The sequence below is a fragment of the Martes martes genome, assembly GCF_963455335.1.
Source record: "Martes martes genome assembly, chromosome: 7".
Taxonomy (NCBI): domain Eukaryota; kingdom Metazoa; phylum Chordata; class Mammalia; order Carnivora; family Mustelidae; genus Martes; species Martes martes.
The window spans coordinates 142,096,997-142,123,561 of record NC_137894.1 but is presented as its reverse complement, the minus strand read 5'-3'; the positions used below and the strand labels follow the sequence as shown (position 1 = coordinate 142,123,561).

Genomic DNA, 26,565 nt, shown 5'->3' with positions numbered 1-26,565 from the left:
TTAGTCCAGCTAAAGGTTTGTCAATTTTGTTGAACTTTTCAAAGAACCAACTCTTGGGTTCATTGATTTTCTCACTAGTTTTCTGTTTTTTATTTGATTTACCTCTGCTCTATTATTTCTTTCCTTCTGCTGGCTTTGAGTTTCTCTTTCTAGTTCCTCAAGTTGTAAAGTTAGCTTGTTGATTTGAGATCTTTGGTTTTGTCTGTTTGAAATCTGCATGTTTGTCTTTTTTTAAAGTACGCATTTATAGTTACAAACTTTCTCCTTAGCACAGCTTTCACTGTGTCCCATAGTTTTGGTATGTTGTGGTTTCATTTTCATCTATCTCTGAGTATGTTCTAATTTCCCTTGTGATTTCTTCTTTGATCACTGATTATTTAAAAGTGGGCTGTTTACAAACTATGGAAAGAACCTAGATATCCATCAACAGATGAATGGATAAAGAAGATGTGGTATATATATACAATGGAATACTACACAGCTATCAAAAACCTCCCAAATCCTGCCATTTGCTATGACGTGGATGGAACTAGAGAGTATTATGCTAAGTGAAATAAGTCAATCAGAGAAAGACAATTATCATAGGATATCTGATATGAGGAATTTGAGAGGCAGGGTTGGGGGTTTGGGGGGTAGGGAGGGAAAAAATGAAACAAGATGGGACCGGGAGGGAGATAAACCATAAGAGACTTTTTTTTTTTTTTAAATTTATTTGACAGGCAGAGATCACAAGTAGGCAGAGAGGTGGGCAGAGAGAGAGAGAGGAAGGGAGGCAGGCTCCCTGCTGAGCAGAGAGCCCGATGCGGGGCTCGATCCCAGGACCCTGGGATCATGACCCGAGCCGAAGGCAGAGGCTTTAACCCACTGAGCCACCCAGGCGCCCCCATAAGAGACTCTTAATCTCAGAAAACAAACTGAGGGTTGCTGGGAGGTTGGGGGAGGAGGGATAGGGTGGCGGGGTGATGGACAGTGGGGAGGGTATGTGCTATGGTGAGTGCTGTGAATTGTGTGAGACTGATGATTTACAGACTTGTACCCCTGAAGCAAATAATACATTATATGTTAATATAAATAAATAAAATAAAATAAAAATAAAAGTGGGCTGTTTATTTGTGCCTGGCTGGGTCAGTTAGTGGAGTGTTTGACTCTTGATCTTGGGGTTGTGAATCTGCACCCTGCATTGGTTGTAGAGATTACTTAAAAATAAGATCTTTAACAAATTTTTTTTTTTAAAGTGTATTTTTTCTGAGTATAGCCACTCTGCTCTGTTTTGGTTACTATTTGCATGGACTAACCTTTTTTATCCCTTCATTTTCAACCTGTTTGTGTCTTTGGATCTCAGCTGAGTCTCTTATAGACAGCATTTAGTGCATCTTTTTATAAAAATCCATTCTGCCAGGGGCACGTGGGTAGCTCAGCTGGTTAAGTGTCTGACTCTTGGTTTCCCCTTAGGTCATGATCTCATTGGTGGTGGGATCAAGCCCCAAGTGGGGCTCTGTTGCTCAGCAGGGAGTCTGCTTGAAGATTCTCTCCCTCTGTCCCAGCATGCACAAGTATGCAGGCTCACACACACTCTCTCTCTCAAAATAAATAAATCAATCTTAAAAAAAGAAAGAAAATCTATCCTGCCAATCTCTGCCTTTTGACTGGAGAGTTTAATCCATTTCCATTTAAATACTGCCAAGGAAGGACTTCTTTCTGTCATCTTGCTATTTTTTTTCTCTATTTCTTACAGGTTTTTGTCCTTCATTTCCTGTATTACTGTCTTCTTTTGCACTTACTTGATTTTTTGTGGTGGAATAAATTCCCCTCTCATTTCTTAATATATGTTTCATCACTTTTTCCTTTGTGGCTACCATGAGGATTGTATTTAACATCCCGAGATTATAAAACCCTAATGTGAATTTATACCAACTCAGCTTCAGTAACATACAGGAACTCTGCTCCTTCACAGCTGTCTCTACCCCTTCAGTTCTCAGTGTCCTATTTACAACTTTATGTGTGTCCAAAAGCTTAAGCTAGTAACTGTTTTTTGTTTAATGCATTTGTGTTCTAAATTATTTAGAAACAACTGAAGTTACAAAGTGACACTTCAATAATACTAGCTTTTAATTTTTTAAAAAGCTAGTTCTTAAGTCATGCGGAAAACAGAAAGTGGCGTCACAAACCGTCATTACAACGGTGGCTTGTATAACTGCCCACGTACTTACCTTTACCGAGGTTGTAAGTTCTTCCCAGGGCCTCCACTTACCGTCCAGCGTCCCTCCGTTCGGACCTGCATGGGTCCCTTGAGGATTTCTTGCAGGGAAGGTCTAGTGGTGACAGACTCCCTCAGCTTCCGGTTATCCGGTCTTAATTTCTCCCTCACTTTTGAAGGACGGTTTTGCTAGATGTAGGATGCTTTCAGCCATTTGATGTATTGGCCCTGTGCCCTCTGGCCTCAGTGTTTGTGAGGAGAAACTCATGATCTCACAGAGGGCCCCTCCTATGTGGTGACTTGCTTATCTCTTGTTGCTTTCGAGACTCTCTCTGGGTTTGGCTTTGGACAGTTTGGTTGTAATGTGTCTTGGTGGGAGTCTGAGTTCATCCTACGTGGGGTTCGTTGGCCGCCTGGGTGTTTATATTTGCGTCTCTCATAAAACCTAGGAAGTCTCTGGCTGTTATTTCCTCACATAATCTCTCACTGCTTTCTTCCTCCTGAGCCTCCCACAGTCCGTACATGAGTTTATCCGGTGGTCCCTTAGGTTCTGTTCACTTTTCATCAGTCTTTATTGTCTCTGACCTCAGACTGGACCATTTCAATGATCTGATCTTTATAAATTTGTTGGTTTTTCTGCCTGTTTAATCTGCTGTCGAATCCCTCCAGTAAAGCACTCATTTCCAGTACTGCACTTTCAGCTTTGGGATATTTTTGATTTCCTTGTAGGTTTTTTATCTCTGGATTATGATTCCGTTTTATGAATACACTGTTTTCTTGACTTTACCCGCATGCTCCTTTAGCTCCCTGGGCATCTTTTAAGACAACTGTTTTAAACTCTGTCTCACCGGTCTGCCGTCCGGTCCTCCTCGGAGCAGATTCTGTCAGCTTATGTTTTGTATGGATCACTTCTTTGTGGGCCTTGTGTTTCTGTCGTCGTTGAAAAGCGGACAGCCGCATCTAGTGACGTGCTCACGCTGATGAGAGCCTCGCCTTCCGCAGCCTTCACCACTGCTGCCGTTCTGTTATTGTGGTGGGGTACCCCATGCCAGGGATGGGGCTGGGGCACAACCTTCAGGCTTCCTTGCACGTTTCCCGAGTCTGCATCTTTCCCTGGGCAGGGGCAGTGACTTTCTAATCTCCTCCGTAGATGCAGTTGGTTTTGAACGTCCTAGTCTTCAGTGTCTGAATCCCAGAGGGGAAAGAGAGGAAAACGTGGGGGGAAGGGTGAGTAAAAAAGGTGCTGGCCCCATGAGTCCCCCGGAGGTTGCTTCTGTTGAGGGCCAGGGGCCCCCAGCAATAAGGCCCTCCGGCCCCTGCGTCTGCGCCTCCGCGGTCAGAACACAGATCGGGATACGTGGAGGACAGACGGGATTCCTGCTCCCACGGGCGGCTCCAGGAACGGGCACACGGCTGCCTGCCACCGGGCTGGGTATCTGCTAGAATGCCAGGAGCTGGAGCTGGAACTGAGGGACTGCCGTCGTCATTTACTTCCCTGCCCGGGAAGCTGCGAGGCTTCAGCAGGCTCGACTTCCAGAATAACGACGTCGGGCAGTTCTGCTGGCACAACGGCTGTCTAGGTAGAGACGCAGATCCCTGCTGTTTCTACTCCGCTGCCATCTCCGAGTCCTCTCCGAGCACTGCTGCGGGTGTTGGCAGGCTCCGGCTCAGCCTGATCTGGTATCGGGCTCTCCGGCAACCTGTCTACTTCAGCAGCCACCGACGCTCTGGGCCTACTGCAATTGCACAGCAGGCTGCCAACTGTCGTTCTCCCGTCCTGCTGCACGTATTAGCCGGAATTCTGTAAGGAACGTTTGCTCCTGGTGATCGCAGCGTCCTGAAAAGTTCGGATAGGAAAGTTGAATACATGTGAAATCCTAGGGGGTCCAGGCGTGGTCACGGGGTGTTGTATCATCATCATGAACTTTTGGATTCTCCTGTTGGCTGTGTTTCCATCAGTCATTATGCTTTTGTTGGCAAACTGGTCCGTGTTAGGCCAGTGGGAGGCCTATTTTACGTTGGCTTCCCTGCCCTCTAGATACAACCCCATTGTTTTCCGGGTGCTTCTTTGGAACGTGACCCAAGACTCCCAGGCTCTCCTTGTACCCTTCCTGCCATATCTGAAACCAGCCACTTCTCCGACACTCCCCGGCTCCTTTTTTTTTTTTTTTTTTTTAAGATTTTTATTTATTTATTTTATTTGTCAGAGAGAGAGCGAGAGCGAGAGCAAGCACAAGCAGGCAGAGCGGCAGGCAGAGACAGAGAGAGAAGCAGGCTCCCCGCCGAGCAAGGAGCCCGATGTGGGACTCGATCCCAGTGGGATCATGACCCGAGCCGAAGGCAGCCGCTTAACCAACTGAGCCACCCAGGTGTCCCTCCCCGGCTCCTTTTATTGGGAAATGGCATTCAGAGCCCACGAGCCAGGCTTGGAGGTGGGCATGGAAGGAAGGGCGGCTCCACATCCTAGCCTAGGTCAGGCTGCACCGGCCGGGGACCTGCCTGCCTCTGCCTTCGTGCCTCATATCCGGGGCTGCCTTCCTAGAGCTCAGAGCCTTGGACCCATTCAGCAGCTACCTCTGTTAAGCACTAAACCCCGACCAGTGGGTAGCTTGTGCTCCCGGCAGGACGGGCTTCGTCCCCTGAAGTCAAACCAAAGCCGCCGACAAGGCTTTCCCAGATGCCCCACAGGGAAGGAGGCCCTGGGCAGAGATGGGACAAGACCAGTGGTGACCCTCTAGCCAACCAATCTACTCGCAGGAAGCCTGTGGTTATCTTGGTTATGTCACTGTTCCCACTTCCTGGTCTCCCCGACACTGTGCTTCTTGAGGACACAGACCTCACCTGTCTTGCTCAGTCACTCTCCGAGGGCCACCCAGCGGGGACCAGTAACTACTTGCTGACAACCAAATGAACCCAAGGCACCGTTTCCTTCTACCATGATCCCCAGCGACTGAACGACTCCCCCGGCCCCATGCGGCAGAGCAGGGCCTGGGCCTCAGGCTCCAGGCTGGCTGCGTCTAAGGCAGGCCCAGCTCCGCTCCCCATCCTGCTGCTGGGTCCCAAGGGTGCCCCAAGGCTGTGTAGAGCATGCTGACCTTGGCACTTTGCTTGAACAGGCCTGTACGGACATCGGTCCTACTGGCTGCTCCCAGAAAGACTGAGACTCCCCAGCCTCATTCCGTCCTGCAATCCAACCCAGGTTCGCAGGGGAAATAACTGCCATTGAGTTGGGGTGGGAGCGGGGTGGCCACCTCCCCGCCATATCACCCAAAGAAAGAGGAAATGAGCCCCTTTTCCCGGGGGGGAAGAGAATGTGGAAGGATTAAAGCTTGCCTGAGGTCTCAGTGATTTGGGGGACAGGATCCAAGCCCCGTTTCTAGCCAGGCATGATTTGGCTTCAAAGCTGGTAGAGGCTCCAGGCAAACACAGGCTAGACCAGGAAGGCAAGGAGGACGGAGGTGGAAGGAACGAGGGTAGAGGGCAGTACGGAAAGCATTTCAATCCTGACTCTCCTTCAAGAAGAAGGCGATCAGCCAGCAGGACCCAGACTTACTAGCCTGGAAGGCTGCTGAGAGCAACCGCCAAGAAAGCCACCGCCACAGGAAACACGCTCAGTGCACCGCGGGCCGGGGCCTGGCTCCAGGGTCTCGGAGGAACAGCACCGAGGGGCCGCCACGCCTCCCGACATCAAAGTGTCCCTCTGGGCAGGCCCCAGCAGCCTGGGGCTTCCTCCCGGAAGGGACCTGTGACCCTGCCTCTCAGAGCTGGGCATCTGAGCAGCGCCCCAGGCACCCAAAGCCGGGCCCCGTTCTGCAGCCTGAGCCTTCTGGACAGCCCTGGCCCCACTCCCGCCCCCAGCTCAGGAGCGGCTCCGGGGTGGCTGCCGCGGGCCGCCAGCCACTCCCAAATCAGTGGCCCGCTGTCCTGGGGGACACGGTCTGTGCCCGCTCTCCTGGGGGACACAAGTTTGGATGGGCTCCATCTGGAAAGTTCCTCTCCTGCCTTGGCTCACTCACGGGGTCCCCTGGCGACTCCCCCAGGGTTCCAGGCCTCGTTCCCGGGTCCACCGGGCCACCTGCCTCCACACGGTTGTCCTGTGATTGTCCCAAAGTTCCTCACAGGGTGGCAGAGCTGTCAGCAGCCAGAGGAGGCCATCCCTGCGGCTCCCGGCACGCTTGCTAGGGGTCCACTGGAGAAGGCGAGGCGCGGAGTGAGCCCGGGGTGAGGCTGAGTGACCTCACGGGGACGCTCCGAGCGTGTTGCTCCGGCAGGGCTCCCTGAGCAGGCGTCATCAGGGCCACACTGAGGCCGAAATGTGCACCGGCTCTGCCAGGGAGTCCGTCTGGCGGCACGCTGGGCACCCACTTGGGTCCGGGCTCGGTACCCCGGGGCTGCAGGTCAGCACGGATGACTGCTGAAGGCACTGGGGGCAGCGTTTCGGCAAGGGCCTGGACGAGGACAGGGTGGCAGGGTGGCAGCGAGTCCTCTTGAACCACCCGGGGCTACAGGAGGGGGGCTGGATGCCAGGTTGTCAGCGCGGACACCACGCGTGTCTGGGGGGCAGGTGCCGTGGCCCCAAGCAGGGCAGAGGAGCCGTCCCTATGGTGCTGGCTGTCCTCTGCAGGAAGTGCCCGCGGCCAGGGCTCGGTGGGAAAGGACATTCCGGCAGCGGGGCTCGGGCCTGTAATCCAGGACCAACTTGGGGGCAGCTGGGAGGCTCAGGACGGCCCGGCTAGGGCTGTAGCCACGCGACCCAGCTCGGCCCACTCAGCAGCGGCCACAGCAGCGGGGAGCCGTGAGGAGCTCGGTCTCAAGGGCCACCCACCACCTACTAGCCGAGGGACTGGAAGCAGTCACTTCACCCCTCTGGCCTCAGTGCCCTCCTCGCCGGAATGGGGGCCCACCTGTGGGACAGCAGTTAGCCCACACCCCAGGACAGGCCGGCGGGGGACGGTCCGTCGAAGTCGGCTGTGTGGAATGGCGGGCGGGGCACCGGTGGCTCGTTTCACTAGCGTGGGACGTGCTCACTGCACGAACGGCGTGCGTGGCAGTCACCGCTGCACCCGCAGACGCGTGGTCAGGGTACGCCACCAAAGCCACGCGGTCACCACGGGCCTGGGGAAGGACTGGCAGCAGGAATCTGTGGAGAGAAGTGAGGTCTGGGTGCGGCCACTGGGCCCGAGCAGCCCCGACCTTGCCCTGCACCACAGAAGGGAGCAGCCGCGGCCCAACCACTAAGGGCTGGACAGAGTCAAAGGATGAGCCACGGACCTGGTGTGCCTTCCACCAAGCAGCCGGGCGAGACGGAAGTGTTTCTGCACACGACCTTGGCTCCCCTCGCCACCCTTGAAAGGGTGTCCCCGGCTTCACAGGTGAGGCCCCGGCCTGCGGAGTTGAGGGAGTGACCGACATTGTGACGGATGCCACCACAGAGCGAGGACGGGTGCCAGGATGCTGGAGTCTAAACAGAGATACCCTGGTCCGACTCTGCCATTTTCGGGTTGTCCAAGGGTGGGGCAAGGCATTCTTGTCAGACTCGGTCTCTCCTTCCATAAAACGGGGATGACAGTCTCTACCCAAAGGCTGCTATGAGCATTAAATGAAATAAAGCATATTTTGTCCTCGGGTGGCAAGGCAATCTTCAATAAATAAAGCAATTATTACTAAAACCCACAAATAACTCACTACACACAATTATCCTCTATATAAGACTTAATTGTCGCCACATTTATCTTCCATCGATTAAGCGCCGTGAGCCACCATACACTAGTAACTCGTTCCTGGGCCTTCCCCACGGGAGAATGCGCAGACCCCCTCCGCGAAGCGTCTCCTTGGGCCCAAAGTGAGCAAGAGGTCAGGGGACACCAGCGCCTGACCTGGGGCCGGGATCTCAGACCACCCTGTGCCCTGAAGAGGTCAGCAAACACCTCAGCTCCTGAGCGTGGGTACCGGCCGCGGGAAGGACGCGAGGGCGACAGAAGTGCAAGGCGAAGCTGCCGGCACGTCTCTGGAAGGCAGGCGGGGTCTGGCTCAGGTGCGAGCACCACCAGGTCCTTGGACCCGGAGTTCCAGTCCTAGCTATTTATCCTACAGCGACGCTGGCGGGGGCGCGAAATCACACGGGTCCCTCCCCGTCCGCTGGCCCTCCCCGGGGGCACTCTGCCCAGCACTGGATGGCAGTACAAAGCAGGCATCACAGTCCTAACCGGAGGACCGGAACCAGATGGCCACGGAGCCAGCAGGGCCCGGAGGAACAGGACGCATATGTGTCCAAAGAGGAGGACGCTGGCGTGTCAGGTGAACACAGGCGCACACGCGGCGGGTGTTCCTCGCACAGAAGACGGTTCCTTGCCCGCGTGCTCGGGGGCTGTGCTGGGAACGGGTACCCGTGGCTGCGTGTGGACGGGACCGGGCAGTCAGAGGGGTGGAGGGCGGGGACCACGTTCCTCTCCAGGATTTCCGTACCCCCTGGGTCGCTTACCTGCTTCAAAGGATAAGCAACGTTTAAGCCATTTCTTTATAGTCCGGGAAAGAGGTACGTGCGGGCAGGTGGACGTGGTGGGGACAGGGCCGGGCAGCGGGGGAGGCACCGCCGCCGAGACAGCACAGAACGTCCCCGAGGCAGGAAGGTCACGTTGCCCACGGACGCAGGGCTGGATTTCTCTAGAAGACAGACAAACTATTCTAAGCAGGAAAGAGCCCTGACGAGGGCTGGGGGGATGAGGGGTGAGGAGCAGGCGAGAGAAGGGAGGAGGAGGGTCGGGACGAGATGAGAGGCCCAGAGAGGGCTGGAGCTGTCGCTGGCAGTAAGAATGGGGCGGGGGGCGGGGGGAGGGGCGCAAAGGGGACTCAGAGGTAGGTGACAGACACACAGCCGTGCACACACCAAGAACTTACAAGGAGAAGCAGGGGAAACATGTTCTGGACGGGTCGCTCCAAGGGACGGACGGACGGACCCAGGAGCGGAGCTTGGCACCGGTGCGCTCAGGCCCCGGGGGGCTAAGGGGAGCCCGCGCAGGGGTCGCAGTCCAGGGAAGGAGAGCTGGGAGCGGGGAGGCCAGCGGTGGCCCCGGGGCCGCATACCTGGGAGGCTGCGCTGGCGGACAGATTCCCTCGGGGTCACCCAGCTGCCACAGGGAGCAGGTGCGCTCCCCACTGCCGAGAAGGAAGGAGACCGCGGCACTCGGGCCGCGCAGGACGCCGAGGCCCCTGCGGGCAGCGGGCTGGCCTCTAGGACAGACGCACCGATGGAGCCGGGAGCCCTGGATGGGTGCTGCTGCGCCCTTTCCCGAAATACAGGCTGCCAAGTGGTCTCGAGGCCTCTCCCTTCTACAAAAGCGATCCAGCCCGGGACACACCTGTGGGCAGAGAGAGACTTGCCGCCTCTGAGTGGCCTTGGCCCTGAGTGCGCCAGAGAGCAGCGCCTGTCACGAGGGCTCTATTCTGAACGGGAGCCCAGGGAACAAGGAGTGACACGGACGGTTTCCAGGCAGTCACCTCCGTGGCCCTCGGGGGTTGCCCCCGGCACCCCAACTTCCTCCTGCTCTCCGGCCCAGCCCCCACCGCCTCCCAGTCAGGACAGCGGGCAGCTGCAGAGCCGGCAGAGACCGGGGGCGATGGGGCCCGAGAGACGAGCGGGGCCAGGGCTCCCTCAAGCACCCTTGATGTCAGGACCCATGACAGGTCTCCCTGCTGCCCGAGGTCCCGCACAGGGGTGGCAGTCCAGGCCAGCCTCGGGAAGCCACCTCCCCCTCAGCACGGCCCTAACTCCCTCCACCCCCTCCCCTTAGGGCTGGTCACCCTTCTAAGGCAATGGCGGCCAAGCCCAAGCAGCCCGTTTGGCTCCCATCCTGGCCGATGTCCAGCACTGTTGACAGCGGGCCACCTCCCTCCTCAACCGCGACCCTCCTCTCCTCTCTCCCTGCGCCTGCACTCTCCCTCAGTTTCCCTTCTTCCACCTCCTGGTGGGACGGCGCAGGGCCCTTCCGGTACCACAAGGCACCTCCACAAGTCACACGTGACGGCCTGAGCCTCTTGCCTGTCCCTCCTGGGTGCTGCCCCAGGTGTCACCCAGGAAGACCCTCTGGCAACACCCGGCGTCCTCTCCTGTGACGCCGAGAGTGTGCTGACCGGGCCAGGAACGCTCACAGGTGTCCTATGAACCCCGTTCTACCCTCTGCCAAGTCACACACAGAGAGGGGCCCCGTCTGCGGATCTTCAGTGCTGCCCGGAGCAGCGCTCGGTGTGAGGGCAGGTTCTTTCGGAGGTCCTCCAGCCGCACCCCGCACCCTGGCCACGGGAGGAGACGGCAGAGGCGGCCGCGGGTGCTGGAGCGCTCTTCCTACCACTCGGCGGTGCGGACGGCAGAGCCGTGTCCACGCTTGGCAGACCAGGGGCGACAAGGCGGTGGTCGGCCTCTTCACTGCCACAGTCCAGGGCCGTGCAGAGGCCAGCATCCAGGAAGCAAGCCTGGTCACGCTGAAAAGAGAAAAACTACTAATGGGGAAAAAAAAGTCCTCTCACTGAGCCTTAACACGTAAGCCCTCAACAGCTGCCAACTGTTAGGAATTCGCATGTCTCGACCTGGTCCCAACCATAAGATCATCGTACGTTAAAATTTTTTTAAAAATGCAGTTCAAGGAGCGCCATAGGCTAAACACAGAAGGCATCCGTGGCTGCTTGCAAGGGTATAATTCCGGGGGTGTCTCCACTCTGAAACCGCAATGCCCATTGCAAAACCCCACCATGCCCTGGCGCGGGCCACTGCGTTGATGCAAAGGGGAGGGAGCAGAAAATGGTTTTGTCTCATATTTTATTACATCAATGGCTTGAAAATTTTTTTATTTAACTTCAGCAAGTATTAGAAATAGAAAAATGAATTCTGCAGAATTTCACAAATAAATTTTTCGATCTCCACTAACAAATGTTATCATTCAATGGCTAAGCAATTATAATGCTATGAACATTCACCACGAGTGTGCTGATATAGAAAACAGGCAGAAAGAGACATTAAAATAGTACTTACAACAGCATTATTACAACATATTTTCTTTAAAATTCCAACGTGGATTTTATCACTTCAAAAGATATACAGCATTTCCATTATATTTGCAAACTTAACCTTATACATCTTTTAAAATCTTGAAAAATTTTTAAGCAGTCTAAAAAGCACTTAGCAAAGTTGATAGGTCTACGTAATGGAATACTATCCACTCCAGTATAAATTTTAGTTCTCGGAGAAGGTGACTGTAAACACTCATTATCACACGACATGCATAGACTCTACTGACCTTCCTTCTTCTGAATTGTAACATTGCTGCAATTGTGCTTCTGGGTAAGGAGGGAAAGCTGCAAGGGCCCGGGGAGGGGCAGGGAGAGGACTGGTTTGTGAGCATTGCACAAGATCACTAGGTTCAGATTAGCTAACTACCTTGAGTCAACGTGAAGCCAAGTTTCACTTGATACTGAAAGCTTGGATCCTGGGTCACTGGGCTTAGACACAGGCCGGGCGAGAGAGGAAACGAGGCTCCTGTTTGGGCTGGCTCCGTCTTTTCCTTTGCTCCGTTAAGCAGGGATCCAGTTAGTGTAATGCACTGTTTGGCTTATTTTTGGTATGCAATTATACCAATAGTACATCTGATATTCAGAAAGACAAAAATAGGGCATAGCTGAAATTTAAAGTGACAATGAGCACACTTAGAGTGGTGTGTGGTATCTGTGGGAACTTTCACACACAGAAAACAACTGCTTAATTAGTCCACCACCGTAAGCTTGGAAAACTCAATAATTTTTTCATTTTCATTTTTTGATGAGAGAGGTTGGTGGCCATCAAAGGGTCTTCATAGGTTAAAAACAATCAGAAACCACTCTGAGGAAATGGTGTCCTGGTGGGCACGAACACACCAAGAGCACGCAGTGGGTGTGTTACACTAACCGCGGGCGCCTGCGGACAGCGGCGCCGGACTGTGCGCCCCGGCAAGCTCAGCACAACTGAGGCACGGCCATCCCGGTTAAAAGCGCTATGTTACAGGATCGATCGCTGTTTCAGACCAGTCAACACAATATTCAAGTAACAAGGTGTTTAAATGGATAAGTGAAAACAATTTTTACCTAACACTTTACACACCTACATAAAATTAAATAAAAAACTTTTAATGCATATGCAATACAATTTATATCTTTTAGGATTTCTAAACTAAAAGTTAAACTATCATTTGCTTCAATGGTACTATATTTTGCACAATAACTTATACTTAGGAGAAATTTTCCACAAAAAAATATATATAATTATGACATTCACATTGATCAATTTTTAAGAAGACAAAGCTTAAGTGAACATTGCATCCGAAGCAGTTGTCACTGTGGACCCTTCCACATCCAAACACGACCTGCTGATGCACCGAAATCTTGATATGTTAAAAAAGGGGCTTCACATAAATAAGATCCATCACTCAGCTTTTCAAGCGAAGTGATTTCTTGCATTTACAACATCATTGCAAAGACAGTGTAATGGAACAGTTTAAAACACAGTGCTACGTTATGCTTGAAACTACAAGGAAGGAGTCAGGCGAAGAGAACCATCTCTCTTCCTTCTGGCAAATGACAACAACGACGCCCCCTTCCCGTGGACAGAAAGAGAGAACCGGGCTGCTGGGGGCGGCCGAGCGCACTGGCGCGGGGACTCCTCGGCGCCGGGCTAGCCCGTGAGCGGATGGTGCGGAAGGCAGTGCTGGCGCGCTGCCTGCCCCACTCCCTAAGAACATGGGCCTTTCACGCATTGCCAGAAGGAAAATAGCCCAGGCACGCGGAGAAAACAGATCTACCGGCAGCACGAGACCCACAGCAGCAAACTACCTGCTGCTTCCATAAAGAGGAAGGAGGCCTTGAGAAGAAGCGAAGAGAACCGACAGCCTCACTTCTTGCCTAGTGTCCCCTGTAAGTGATGTGCAAAACTTTCGCCACCTCCTCTCCATGGTTCACCTGCCATTTTCCAGTGACACGGCAGGGTTAGGATACGAGCCCAGACAAACCCTACCGCACGACTAGTGTTATGATGCTACCCCGTCCAGGTGGGGGCAGCCAGCTGTGGCCGCCCTCTGCCTCCGCGGATGCTGTTCTCCACACACTCCTACCTGACCCACAAACACCCCGTGAGGGCACAAGATGACGAAAGTCAGGAAAGTCCCATCTTACTCCCCTTGTGAATGACCTTTCTCCAGATATCTAAAAACAGACAATTCCAAACAGTCTAGGTTTCTAGCTGACCCTCTTCCTAAAGAGACAATCAGCGGACTTTAAAAAAGGGGGGGTGGGGGAGAGCAAGGTGCCTGGGAGTCAAAACACGTCAAATTTTAATTGCATATTTTAAATTCTTAAGAATTCTGTTTGTGCCTTAAAGCATCTGCATTTTTTTTTCTTTTTGGTATTGAAAGCAGGAAAAATATTTAAATGATGCAAAACAACAGCAACAAAAGCTCCTTCAACATATTTAGTGCAGGCTGGACTGACTGTGGGCGGGACACAGGTTACATGAGAACGCGGTCTGACAGTCTATCCCTCAGGCCCGCAGTGGGTCCATAGTCTGGTACGAGAGTAAGTGATTCTGGAAATCTCAGAACATTTATTAGAAACATTTACTTGTTCCCAGTCCAACCAAAAGGCATTACAGACCACTTTGTACATTGTTTCTTTTTGTCTTGGTCTTACTAGAGCCAATAAACTGGTCACTTTTCTGTCCTGTACCATCATATTCAAAGAGAAAGGACGGTGTTTATATCATCACATCGGTATATGAAGGACAAAGAAAGCTCTATGGATGACGTGTAGAAGGCCGGGCATACCAACAGAGCAGGCCACAAACAATGTGTAGCTTTTCTAAAACCCTCCCCAGCCATTCTAGTACCCTTTAGTGAGCTAACCTGACATTTAAAATCTGTACTGTCAGAATCTGCAGCAATTTCTCCCCTGTCTCCTAATCTTGGTGATGTTATCTTTGGCAAGCAATAAACTTTAAAGAAGAAATAAGACACCAAAACAGAAAAAGGGTTGATAACATGGTTGCCAGAAGGAGAAGGCACCAATTCCAATGCACAAGCACCAGGTACAGTGGTGTGGACCGCAGCTCTTGGAGCTGGATGGTGGGGTGGGGGGATCCGGACAAGACAGGGAGGCTCCCGTCCTGCGATCACAATGCTGAAAGCTGAAGGCAGAAAGTGCTGAGGTCCACGTTCCCTTTAAGCTAGTGTCCGAGGACAGTTGCTGCAAATGAGCTTTTCTACCACTTAGGAAGGGAGAAGGGTGAGATTCAAGCCAGCTAAATTTACAAACCATAATTACACCCAACGTCTGGGGGAAAGGTGAGCTGTCTGAGGATGTTTGGCACAATGGAGGTTATAACGCAGTCTGCCAGTATACTGTGATTTCCAAAGAAGCATGATATCACTTAGGTGGTTGCCTCAGAAAACAAGAGAAACTTCCTAAAAGGCCAACAGGGTCACAGTCACTCTGAAAATTACATTATGCACAAAGTAGAAGTGGCAGGCCATGCAGGAACAGAGTCGTGCCTTCCAAGTAGACTACCTGTTTGAAGCTGCTGCTGAGTGGGCAGAGCTGCCATCGGTGGGGCTCAGGAGCTTCGCCTGGGGAGGGGTCCCCAGAGTCACAGGAGGCGTGCAGGCCACGAGACTCCCCAGCACTTAGGCAGAGTGTGAGAGATGCAAGGGGCTCTCCGGGAAGTGGCGCCGACATGGAGGAGCGAGCACAGGATTAAGGCAGGTGGAGCACAGGACTGAAGTGTACGCCTTTTTTGGTAATAGCTGCTTGTCCACAGAGATGTGATGCCGATGGCTGGGTGATGTCTTGTAATACCTGATATCCTGGGTAGCGCAGTCGTCCATACCAAGTGCTCAAAGCTACCAGAGTTTCTCATGAAGCAGATGCGTATCTGACGTCAAGAACAGAAGCAGCCTGAGGAGAGAAGGGGGGGATAAAAAGAGAATCAAAGAGTAGGTCCACACCACGAACCGCTACCTCTGGTGTGGTGAGCCGGGACAAGCGGCTGCGGGCCGCCCGCCTACCCCGCACACACGTGTGTCCCGAAGGGCAGGGCCTGGGCGGGGCCTAGGCATGGCAGGCAGGGTACGAGGGCGGCCTGCACGGCCAGATATCTCAGGCTCGAATCCTGGCTCTGCCACTTTCTAGATGTGGATCCTTGGACGAGTTATTTCTTTTCCAATTTCTGTTGCTTCATCGGCCAAACAGACACAATCATGACGTCTACTTCACAGGATCAGATAAAATCGCTGGAGAGGGCATGCCAGCACAGTGCGTGGCCAAGGCAGCTCTCGGGCATGTCAGCACTGGCTGGAGGGAGGCCTAACCCACTCAGCCAACAGCCCCCGGCCTGTGCCGGGACATGGGGGCACACACGAGAGCTAAGATCACAGGATCTTCTTGAAAAGGCTCAAAAGCATTTCTTAACTAAAACGGACTCCCATACCCAAACCAGAAGGTTACAAGTTGTCTTTGTGCTCATTGCTACCCTCATGAGGTCTCTCTTATTCCTAGGGAAACCACTGGGCTATGAACCCCGAATCTGAAAACAGCATTTTCTTTGGGCAACATCACAATCTATGAGAACAGCTGTTACGACAGCAGATCTCTCCTCACGAGGAACATACTCACGTCATTCTGCAACTTTAAGGGAGACTAGCTTCAAGCCAGTCCTGCCCAGCATCCCCATCACCCATTCTGGCCACATCACACACCCTGCTCTGTACTGCGTCTCTGTCCACTTCAGAGAATTCTCAAACCTCAAAAGCTCAAAACCCATAGGCTGCCTTTCCTTCTCAGCCCTGAAGGAAAAAAGTCTACAGCTAACAGGCCATCATGTTACTGGAACGTCCGGCAATTCTGATGTCCTCCTCCCTGTCTGTGCTACATTTAACACATAAAATCTGAGGGCGGAAGGGGCGGGCAGGACACCAGCAGACCTCTTGCTTAGTGCTAGATTCCACAGGCTACACAAGAATGAGAAATTACAGGGGCACCCACTTCTGGGCACTGACTAGACAGACCATTAACCAGGATTCTAATGAGTTCCCTCAGGCCCCTCATGGACAGAGAGAAGTAGCTGGTCCTTACAGACTGACTTCCTTTTGCAAACTGCCATACGGAGAAGAGAAAAGCAGGGTGGTGAAGCGGGAAGGCTGGTACAACAAGGAGCACAAGAAGAAAGGGACTGCAGCACCTGGCTGGCTCAGCGGGGTAAGCGTCTGCCTTTGGCTCAGGTCATGATCCTGGGGTCCTGGGATCCAGTCCCACACTGGGCTCCCTGCTCAGCGGGGAGTCCACTCCCTCTCCCACTGTGATCACTCTTGCTCTCGATCTCTCTCAAATAAATAAACTATTTTTTAGAAAGGGAGGGAGGAAGGGAGGGACCAAATAAAAGGAAACGATGTGTGTGATGGTGGGGATTTAAATGACTGAAGAGGTGAAAATGTTTATAGACAACATGAAGATCATACGTAAAGGAGAAGTGCTGGTTTTGAAGAGAAGGTTGGGCAAACAGATACATGGAAAATCAACCACTAGAGAGAAATGAAGACATGCTGCTTGGTGGGAAATGTGGTCATGGGTGATCCAACACTCCCAGAGTCTGGGAAGAGAATTACGCGGGTATTTTGATGTGCAATCAACATGGTGAGTGGACCATGAAGAATGGCCCTTCTGGACCACAAAGAAGGAAATGTTAACTGTCAGTGAGTGAACCAGCCAGAAGAAAAGGGAGGAAAGTATATGGGAAAGAACTCACATCCCATCCCACTGGTGACGGCCCTTGGTCCCAAATTTACGACCACATTTTTTAGGCTACCCCTGCCGACACCCACTCTAATTAAATTTTAAGGAAGAGAGCCAAAGCTTCCTATTCTTTCTGCTTCCTGGGACTAAAGCTGAAAAACACACGGAGGCTGTCATTCTCGCAAATTCTAATGTTCCTTCCCTGGTAATTCTCATCTTTCAATGCTTCTTGAGTCCAGGACGTGAGGAAGTTAATTTGCTGCTAAAGTGGCAACTAGTACTGGGACAATAATTACTGCTAAAAGCCGCAAACCCCTTCTCCCTGCTCACATGCTGCTCCGTCGCAGGGTCTCGGGCTGAGCCACGCATGTGCGTGGCTTGGGGGAACACTCACTGTTATCAACAATAATTCTGTACACTTACTACAAAGGTTTTCTGGTAGAAAGCTTTAAAGAGTCTAACAGAGTGGGGATGTTTTGATGCCCTTCTGACAGACCTACGTGCCTGTGGCCATTTGCGTCGGTGCAGAGGCACGGGGAGCGCCATCTACAGCGCGCTGGGTGGGGGATGTCCCTGGTGTGGCACTCTGTGTGCTCAGGTTGGGGGGTGGGGGGACTACTTTTAGTACTTTTATAACCAGCCTCTTAGAGTAAAGGGGGAGCACAGACAATACAGAATATATCATTTCAAATAATTCCTGCATGGTCTGAGAGAGACTTTAATGAGAAAGTGACTTTTCCTATAAAGCTCAATTAACCCTTAATCCGCGTCAGTGAACAAACTCAAGTGTCAAGTGGCTGGCGGCGAACTCTCTCCTCTGCCCAGCCCCACTTTGCTCCTCTGTGGGAGTGGGGGTAAATATATGTAGCAGGGCTCGCCAGATAAGCTGGAGAAATGACCGGTACCCTGTCCCAGGAAGCGGGGTGACAGCAGATGGGGCTGCACAGCCTAAGTAACCCGGCGGCCCAAGCTGGGCAGAGTCGGCAGATGACACTGGTGCCGCTATCCAGGAAGACTGCCAGAATGTCAGCCACCAGCGTGGAAGGTCCGGCCAACCACACAACCTGGAACTGTCCCCATCAGCATTTAAACCCACTGGCCCCAAACATCCAACAAAGGCTGGACGGACCGGGACAACGGACAGACCTCGGAGCTCCTGGCTGGCTAGCTGGGCCGAGTCACCGGCCGTGCCAAGTCACCAGCAAGTTCATTAACCTTCCATTTCACAGGACTGAGCTTGACTAACACTGCTCAAGGCACTTCCAATTTACTGCTTTATGGCTGAGTTCTTACGCGATCTAAGAGAAGTCGGTAATGTGGAATGTTCTATGGCTGAAAGAACCAGGATGGAACGAAGAATTTGTACGGGAATTAAAATGTGAATAATATACCTAGCGACCAAAAACTGACTGGTGCCAACTACTATGGTATTCATAGGTAAAAGTCAAGTCACTGACAGAGCTGAGAGCTAAAAATATTTCCAGAGCTGAGAAAGGCCATCAAAGAAGAAACCACACCTCGAGCATGAAGCTGGCAGCGATCCTACAGTTTCAGATTTACCTCGTCTTCCTCTTCAGGCATCTTGATAGAATTATCCGGGGACTTGATAGGTTTCTGGCTACTGGGCCCGTTGGTCTCTTCTTTACCATGCTCTGCCTCCCATTCTTGTAAAACTTCATCTATATTGAAGCGGCGTCGATAATTTACAAAAAAGTTTTTCACTTGTACCACTGATTTGTTCCCAATCACATCTGAGATTGCCTGAAAATCCCGGCCGTACTTCCTGATGGCTAAGGATGTAAGAGAGCATTGTTTTTCAATACAGGGGAAACACAACTGAAAAACCCACACAACTGAGACCCCTTCCTTTATCTAGATAAGAAAACACAGGGGGCTTCTAATAGCAGGCACTATCTTTTTTTATTATTATTAACATATAATGTATTATTTGCCCCAGGGGTACAGGTCTGTGAATCATCAGTCCTACACATTTCACAGTGCTCACTATAGCACATACCCTTCCCAGTGTCCATCACCCCACCGCCCCTCCCGCCACTCCCTCCCCAGCAACCCTCAGTTTGTTTCCTGAGATTAAGAGTCTCTTATGGTTTGTGTCCCTCACGATCCCATCAGCAGGCACTATCTTAATGTATTACACCGGTGAGGAAAAAAGCAGCCATGTAGATCCATTTCGTAGATGACTGATCCAAGAAGTCCAGCAGGACCCTGTCATCCAGAAATCTGCACCTTCTATCACCTCTCCCAAGATACCTGAAGCCAGCCAGCCCCCGTCCTGTGGCTATGGGCACTCTGCATTCTTCTTTTCAGGCTCCCCGGGACTAGAACACCTCCAACGGTAGAATTCTGACAATCTGCTGCTTTGGGGTTTTGTACTTTCTGACCATTCAAAACCCAACATGCTACTCCACAAGTGGTAGGATGGGAGTGGGATGAGGAATGACTTTTCATAGAGACGGCCACAGCCCCAAGCCCACAAGGACTCCCCCTACCTTGTACCGCGAGGAGCTGCTCTTCTGTGGTCCACCGAGCATTGCACTTCTGAACGGCCTGCACGTTCAAACGAGTCATGTGAGCAAAGTGCATTTGTAGGTGCATCCGTCCTTACGAGAACTAATGAATCTTATTTTTTCTCCTCTGAGAATTTCAACATCAACTAAGTTCTCAAAATTGTGTCTATACCTTTCTATGGGAGGTATACTGGAGATGTATTACATAGGTGTTAAATTCTTAAGCCCAGAAAACTTGGTTATAAATTCTAAGAGGACGTCAACAGAACCCTACCTCTGGAAGCCGATACGGTTCTATTCCACCGTCAAGTTTTTCTTTGAGAGCGCTGTTTGTCTGCTTAATATTCTGAATCTAAGAGAAAGAAGAAAATATTTTAATTTTAAAAATGAAAAACTTTTATCAAGATATGAAATGAAAACGGAACTAAAAAAAAGTAAAAGAAAAAAAAAAACCAAGAGCAAAGAAGTACTTAATCTGTATGGTAGCCAAGGGTCCCTACAGTATCCCTTCAGAGCATCTAACTAGATGCTTTGACTTGCTCAGAGCAGCAGACAAGGGACAAGAAGGAGGGCGTGGCGGTGAAAGGGCTCCTGCGCGCACAGTGCTAACCCATCATTTCCTAGCAGTTCATCCCCTGAGTAGCGTTTCTGGAGTCTGACACAAAAGACAGGCAATGCCTGGGCTTCCCGCCACACAGAACTGAGCTCAAGTAGCAGAGCCCACAGAGTCAAGGCCAAAGAGAAGAGCAGGACTGCAAGGGCAGCCTCGCAGAGCCCCGAGCGCCGTCTGTCCAGGCACCACACAAGGCAAAAGCCCGCGCCGTAGCCTTCTTTAGTGAGAGGAAAAAAGAAAGCAACCTGTCAGCTTCCCACAAGCCCACTTGTGGTCAACGGCAGTCCTCACTCTCTCACGAACCATCTTTTCCACATTATTGTTTGGACGCAATGCACCGAATCTTTCATAGCCCCTACCTCATCAAAGGAAAGGCAAAACACCACCAACCGCGGAATCAACCCATGGCTCCTCCTGACTTCCGCGTGGACTCCTGAATGAGCTGGGTCCTGGGAATGGGCCCTTCCCGCTCAGCCCTACGTGCAGGGGCATTTCTGGGCCGAGCACCAGGAGGACTCTGACCCTAGAGTTTTTCCTTTCTGAATAATCCCAGTGGCAAAAAAAAAAAAAACAAAAAAAAAAAACAAAAACCAAGCAAGGAGAAAAACAAATCCATTTCCCAAATAAAACCTCAAAGACACTCATGAGCAGAAGGTGTCCTCGAAAGCAGAAACCTTATTAAGACAAAGAAAAGCAGGACTCTGAGAGGTAGTCCAGAGGATGGGAGTCTAGAGGAGGCGGTGGTGAAGGACACAGTCTCAGGGACACTTTAATAATTCTCTCCTCTACATAGCTTTTCATTTTCAAGTACTCCACGCTTCACAGAATTCTAGTTTAGCACTTCCTTTCCTATATTTTACTTCTTCTAAAAGGTTTAAAAGGGAGTGGAGATGTACAGGGGGCCAGTGACCCAGTAAGTAAGATCAGCGCTGTCAGGGACCAGAACGTGAGCCTGTCTGCCACTCGCAAGGGCCTCCAAGCCTACCAGAAACAGCCCACGCCAAACCTTTTTGTATTAATGTCAAATCAGAACATAGAAACAACTGAAAAGGAAAATAGAGGAAATATAAACACTAAAACCAAAACTGAGGACCCTGATTTACTGAAATTTGCTTTAGTTCACTTTTAAAAAGGCACGAGTCAAATAAAATAAACTAGTACCAGAAACTGATCCCCAGCGGGCTGCTGGGGACAGTGACACCGAGCTCTCAGGGCAGCATCAGCTCACAGCAAGCTCTATGATGCGGCACTATTCTGCTGCGGTGGCTACTTGACACGGGAGCCACCAGCCCCGGGAGCCACCACTAAGCACCTGAAATGTAGCTCATGCAACTAAGGAATCGAATTGTTCACGTCTTCTGCTTTAATCCAAGCCTGAATTTAAATGACCACGTGGGTCTACCGGCTACCTGCTCAGACAGCAGGATCTCGGACTCTGGGTCAGAGCTCTCAGGCACCAACCACCCAAAAAATGTTACAAGACAGTCAAGATTATGTCCACTGAACTCTCCTTGGGCTAAACGCTAGACCGAGAAACCTGTGACAGGGAATTAGTGAACTTTCAAAAGTCAGCAATCTAGAATACTCCATGCCGCCGAGCGGTCTGGTTAAATACATTCTTCTATTCGCTCCAGCCTGTTGTTCACATACGTATGAAACTTGGGATATACTGCGTTGTGATTAAGTAACATACCTTTTCTAAGGAGACCAACCTATTTACCACATGCAATTTCTCTTCAAAATCAATAAAGCAGCACAGAGATTACATAAGTGACCACACGGCAAAACATCCACAAATTCTGAACTAAAAGTTAGCTCTAAATTCTCATTAACCTTCATCTCTCTTCCTAATGTGTTTTCCTTGTTAGAAATACTCAGTGTTTACTAGCAGAGTAAGAACGGGGTTGAGCTGCCAACATCATACCAACAGGAAAGCGAGCCAGAGTGGCAACAAGCCGCGTAAGAAATGGGACATGAAAGTCAGCAGCATTTAAAGACAAGACAAAAAAGCAGTGGACTTGGCCTGGCGCCTCACCTAGACCTCCCCGCCGAATGTGACTGGTCTACTTTCTTGTGTCGCTGCCTCACTCTCCACTCAGGAAGCCCCCATGTGGCAGGCACTGGCCGCCGGCTCATCTGACAGCCGCGCGTCTCCCAGCCCCTCCTCACAGGCATCTTCCGCAGAGGCCGGAGGTCTTCCCCGTGGCTAGGAGGAGCCGTTCTGCAAAGCTCTGGCATGCAGAAAGGACAGGAGTTCCCGGGAAGGTAAAAGCTCTTCCTGCTCAAAGGACAGCCGGTTGGCTCCGCCTCCGGCCCCTCCTCTCTGCCTGAACGCAGATGTGAGGCCTACGAAATGGCTTCTGGAGCTCCCAGTGTGAGAGGACAGCAGGGCGAAAAGCCAGGACACCGAGAGCGGCAGAGGAGAAAATGCGGAAGAATCGGGGTCCTCGACACTGCCAGTGAACAGGCGGGCTGATGCCAGGAGCCACTGGGGCTGGGACTTCGTGCTATTTGATAAACATGAATTCTGAACTGTTGGAGCTGCCGCTGGTTAGTTTTTCTGCAACATCCACGCGAGCCCTTCCCTGATGCCCACCACCCCTGGAGGCACCCAGAGAACGTCCAGTGTGGGCCGGCCGCCCCTGTGGGTGGGCACGCGCGTCTGGCAGCAGCCCCGACAGGCTGTGGGGGCCGGACAAGCCGTCTCCTCTCCGGACACGAGACCCCCTCTATTCGAGTGGACCCGAAGCAGCTTCCTTCAATAAAAAACTCCCGCTCCTGACCCCGGCCATGGAAGCGAAGGCCGTTACAGCTGACTGCAGTGTCCGTCACACCCCCATGGAAGAGGGGGTCTCACTTCCCTTCCTCCGTGCAGGACCGCCGAATGGCGTTAGGGACTCACTTGGCAGAGGGGAGACGAGCCCCCGTGCAGAGGAAGATGAAAATGCGTGTGGGAGCTCACAGCCCCCGTCGGAGAGCTCTCCCGCAGCCGACAGAGCTTAAAACGCTCTCTCCTGCAGCAGCCCTCAGAGAGCCTGGAAGATCAGGCAGGAAGGATTAATCTCCTCATTTGAAAAGAGGCCCAGAAAGATTAAGTGATTCTCCTAAGATTAGGGTGCAGCTGCGCCAGCAGCCACGGCCGGAAGCCAATCCTCTGACTGCACGGGGAACATTTGGTCCTGTTCTGTGCTGCCTTTGGACACGAGATGACAGACCCGGCCCACAGACCCTTCCTCGCACCTGTGACATGACGGCGGGCCCCCTATTTAACCTTCCACGGAACTATCAAGATCAACGAGTCAAAAGCAGCAAAAAATAAAAGTAAACCATCAGTCCACCACAATTTGCCTGAATACCAGAGAGAAGGATGGGGGAGGGGCAGAATACTAGTGAAAGGACATTAGGCTACTCAGTCCAATCTGCAGTTTAAATGTACCGTGTAAAATCAGATTCAAATGATGAGCCATTCCTCATATGAGACACAAATAATTAGGAAAGGATTAATCTTAAAAACAGTATCCTTTACAGGAGTATCATAACGTACCAAACATCTAGGGCAATTCTGACAAAGCCCTGGACACAGAAACGGCCCAACACCGAGAACTTCCAGACCTGTGCTGGTGGGGGACAGATTATGTTCGTGAGTCCAGGCTAGTTCTCCAGTTTAATGCTAAGTCTCTATTTTGATCTATACCTTCAATACAATTCCAACAAAAATTCTAGAAGAATTGTTCTTCTGGAAACTGAGAAGGTGAATCTAAATTTTATATGGAAACACAAAGGGCCAGAATAGACAATCTTGGAGAACTTATGATCTAGACCCGATGCTCGGCTTTGTAAGGGAGGTATAATTAAGGCAGGACAGGATTGGTGAAGAACGGACACAAAGACCAGAGTTAGTAACAGAAAACCCTAAAGCAGATCATGCATATATGGACACGGGATCTAAAACAAAGGTCCTGATGCACTGAGGTAAGAAAAGGATAGTCTTCAATCAACAGTACTGTTACCCCACATGTGTCAATCCTACATGTAACAGCACACACAGAAACGTATTTCCGGACAGAATGAAGAGCCCAATGTGAAGGGCGGAATGACACTCTGAAGATAGCATGGGAGAGTATCTTGATGACCGCAGAAAAGATTCTGAACAAAACGTAAGAGCACTAACCACAGAAGGTAAGAATGAGAAACCGGACCACGTTAAAAATTTCATCAAAAGATAAACCATTAAGAGAGTGAAAAGGCAAGGAAGCTTCAGAACGGGAAGGAGGAAGTAATTCTGCCCCCACACCCAGGGCCGGGGGTGGGGGGTAATTAGGCAAGGCCTGAGGACATTTCTGTTGGCACAACTGATGGGGGCAAGGTGCTACTGGCATCTAGTGGGTGAAGGCCAGAGATGCTGCTGAACATCCTACAAGGCACAGGACAGCTCCTCAGGACAAGTTATTATCCAGCCCCAAATGTCAATAGTGCTGCATTTAGTAAGCCCTAATTAGTGTAAGCGAACTCACATACATTGACATGAGCACCCTGGAAAACTGTTTGGCATTGTTTTTGAAAATGCTGGACAGGGGCCGACTCTTGGTTTCAGCGCAGGTCATGATCTCAGAGTGGTGAGACGGAGCCCTGTGTCAGTCAGGCTCTGCGCTGGGAGCCTGCTTGAGATTCTCTTTCCCGCTCCCTCTGCACAACCCCCTGCCCTTGAAAGAAGGGAAGGAAAGGAAAGGGAAGGGGAGAGGAGGGGACGGGAGGGGAGGGGAAAATGAAATAAAATAAAATGTTGGTCATATTCATACTCTATAACTCAGCAATTCTACTTAGGTATGCATCCAACAAAGATGCATACAAAACACACCAAGAGTCACATAATACCACATGGGTTCAATCTGTTAAAGGCCTAAAGTATCCGCCAGTAGTATAAAGACTAAGTCACGGGGTATTTACACAGTAATGAGAGAGAACGTCTACGGCTCTGGGCCACCTGGATGGACCTCACGTGCTGAATGATCGCAGGAAATAAAAGAAACCACATCATATGATTTTGTTTATATAAAATCCAAAAACGGATAAAAATAATGTGTGGTTTAAAAAGTCCGACCAGTGGTCAGCTACTGAAAGAAGGCGGGTAACGAGTGAGGGGCATTAGTGAGGCGCTGGAGGAAACGCCAAGTCCCCGAAGGGCAGGGATTACAAGGGGAAATGAACAGGGCTCGGGAGGCAGCGTTCTTCTCTCGATCAAGAGGGGGTGGCTGTGCTCACACTGTGGAAATCTGACACACACACACAAATATATAAAAATCTTCAATTTCAAAGTTAATTTAAGAAACATCAACGGATCAGTACCTAAGATCTTCTGTCCAATTCCTTAGAAACAAAAAGCCCTTTAGAGATCTGTGAAGAGCACAGCTACGTGCGTGAAACACACAAAGGCCTCTGGAGCGCCGTTAGCCCTCGTGCCCAGCACCGGACCCGCGGTACCTGCCGCTTGATTGAGACCAACTCCATGTCTAGCTGCCTGAGCACCGTGGTGGCGGCAGTGGCGTTAGCAGAAACAGCCTCCACGTCTTCTTGAGACAGAAACATTCCTTTGGGAGGTTTCCTTTTTGCTCTATTTTTAGCTTGTGTACTATGTTTCTCTTTCTTGATCTGAGGAACTGTCTCCGTAGGGGGCACCTGCATGATACACATATTTGATAAATGAGACTCTGAAACATTAAAATGCCAAAGGAACAGTAATAAGCATATTTTCTTAACATGGCTCAAACGATCGGAGACAAATGCCATCCCATAGCCCAAGTACCATCTAGAAACCCTAACAGGCAGTTAAGAGAAACACTGGCTAACATGTCAAGCAGAAGCCCCTGCCTCCTGTATACACAACATTCTTCTATCACTCTAAGCCTCCGGCAATAAGCATGCTCAGCTGCCTGTAGCAATACAGGAAGAGAACTGATCTGCATTCTCCCCCGTGTGCTGTGTATGTATGAAGGGGGAGCTATTTTATCCTAACAGTTCTTAGCCAAAGAGACGGATTTGGGATCACAGAAAGAAAAGAGGAAAAAAAAGATCTAGCACATATATAAAAACCCATTTAAATTCTTTAAATCTATATAGAAGTTTGTTAAAATATAAATTTCTATACAAAACTATATGACTTTTTTTATGTACCTTCTTTTACATGACACTTAACTTTCAGGGCAACTGTGTAATTTGCCTCAAAAATATATGCTGTCATTTCACAATGCACAACTGCTGCTAATTTTTTTAAGTGCTTTCTCTAAAACTGAAACCTTTGGAAATGAAATGTAATAAAATCTTGGCAAGGAAAGGATACTGCCTTCCTGATAACAATTTTAAGAAGAAATTTCTGTAATTGTTCATAATTTTATCTTGTTAGCATATTAACATTTGTTGATGAAGCTGAG

The 26,565-nt window shown here is 50.9% G+C and overlaps 1 protein-coding gene across 1 annotated transcript in view; it reads right to left on the bottom strand.

Annotated features, from left to right (window-relative positions):
* Positions 1-13,571: 13,571 nt before the first annotated feature.
* The window catches only part of RCOR1 (REST corepressor 1), a 121,016-nt gene continuing 108,022 nt past the window's right edge, over positions 13,572-26,565 (bottom strand). The window contains exons 8-12 of the mRNA XM_080809141.1: positions 25,619-25,813; positions 19,799-19,876; positions 19,507-19,564; positions 18,557-18,786; positions 13,572-15,163 (exon numbers count right to left, since the gene is read on the bottom strand). Coding sequence (XP_080665267.1) covers positions 15,122-15,163; positions 18,557-18,786; positions 19,507-19,564; positions 19,799-19,876; positions 25,619-25,813 — 603 coding nt within the window. The 3' untranslated portion in view covers positions 13,572-15,121. The remainder of the gene's footprint in view (positions 15,164-18,556; positions 18,787-19,506; positions 19,565-19,798; positions 19,877-25,618; positions 25,814-26,565) is intronic.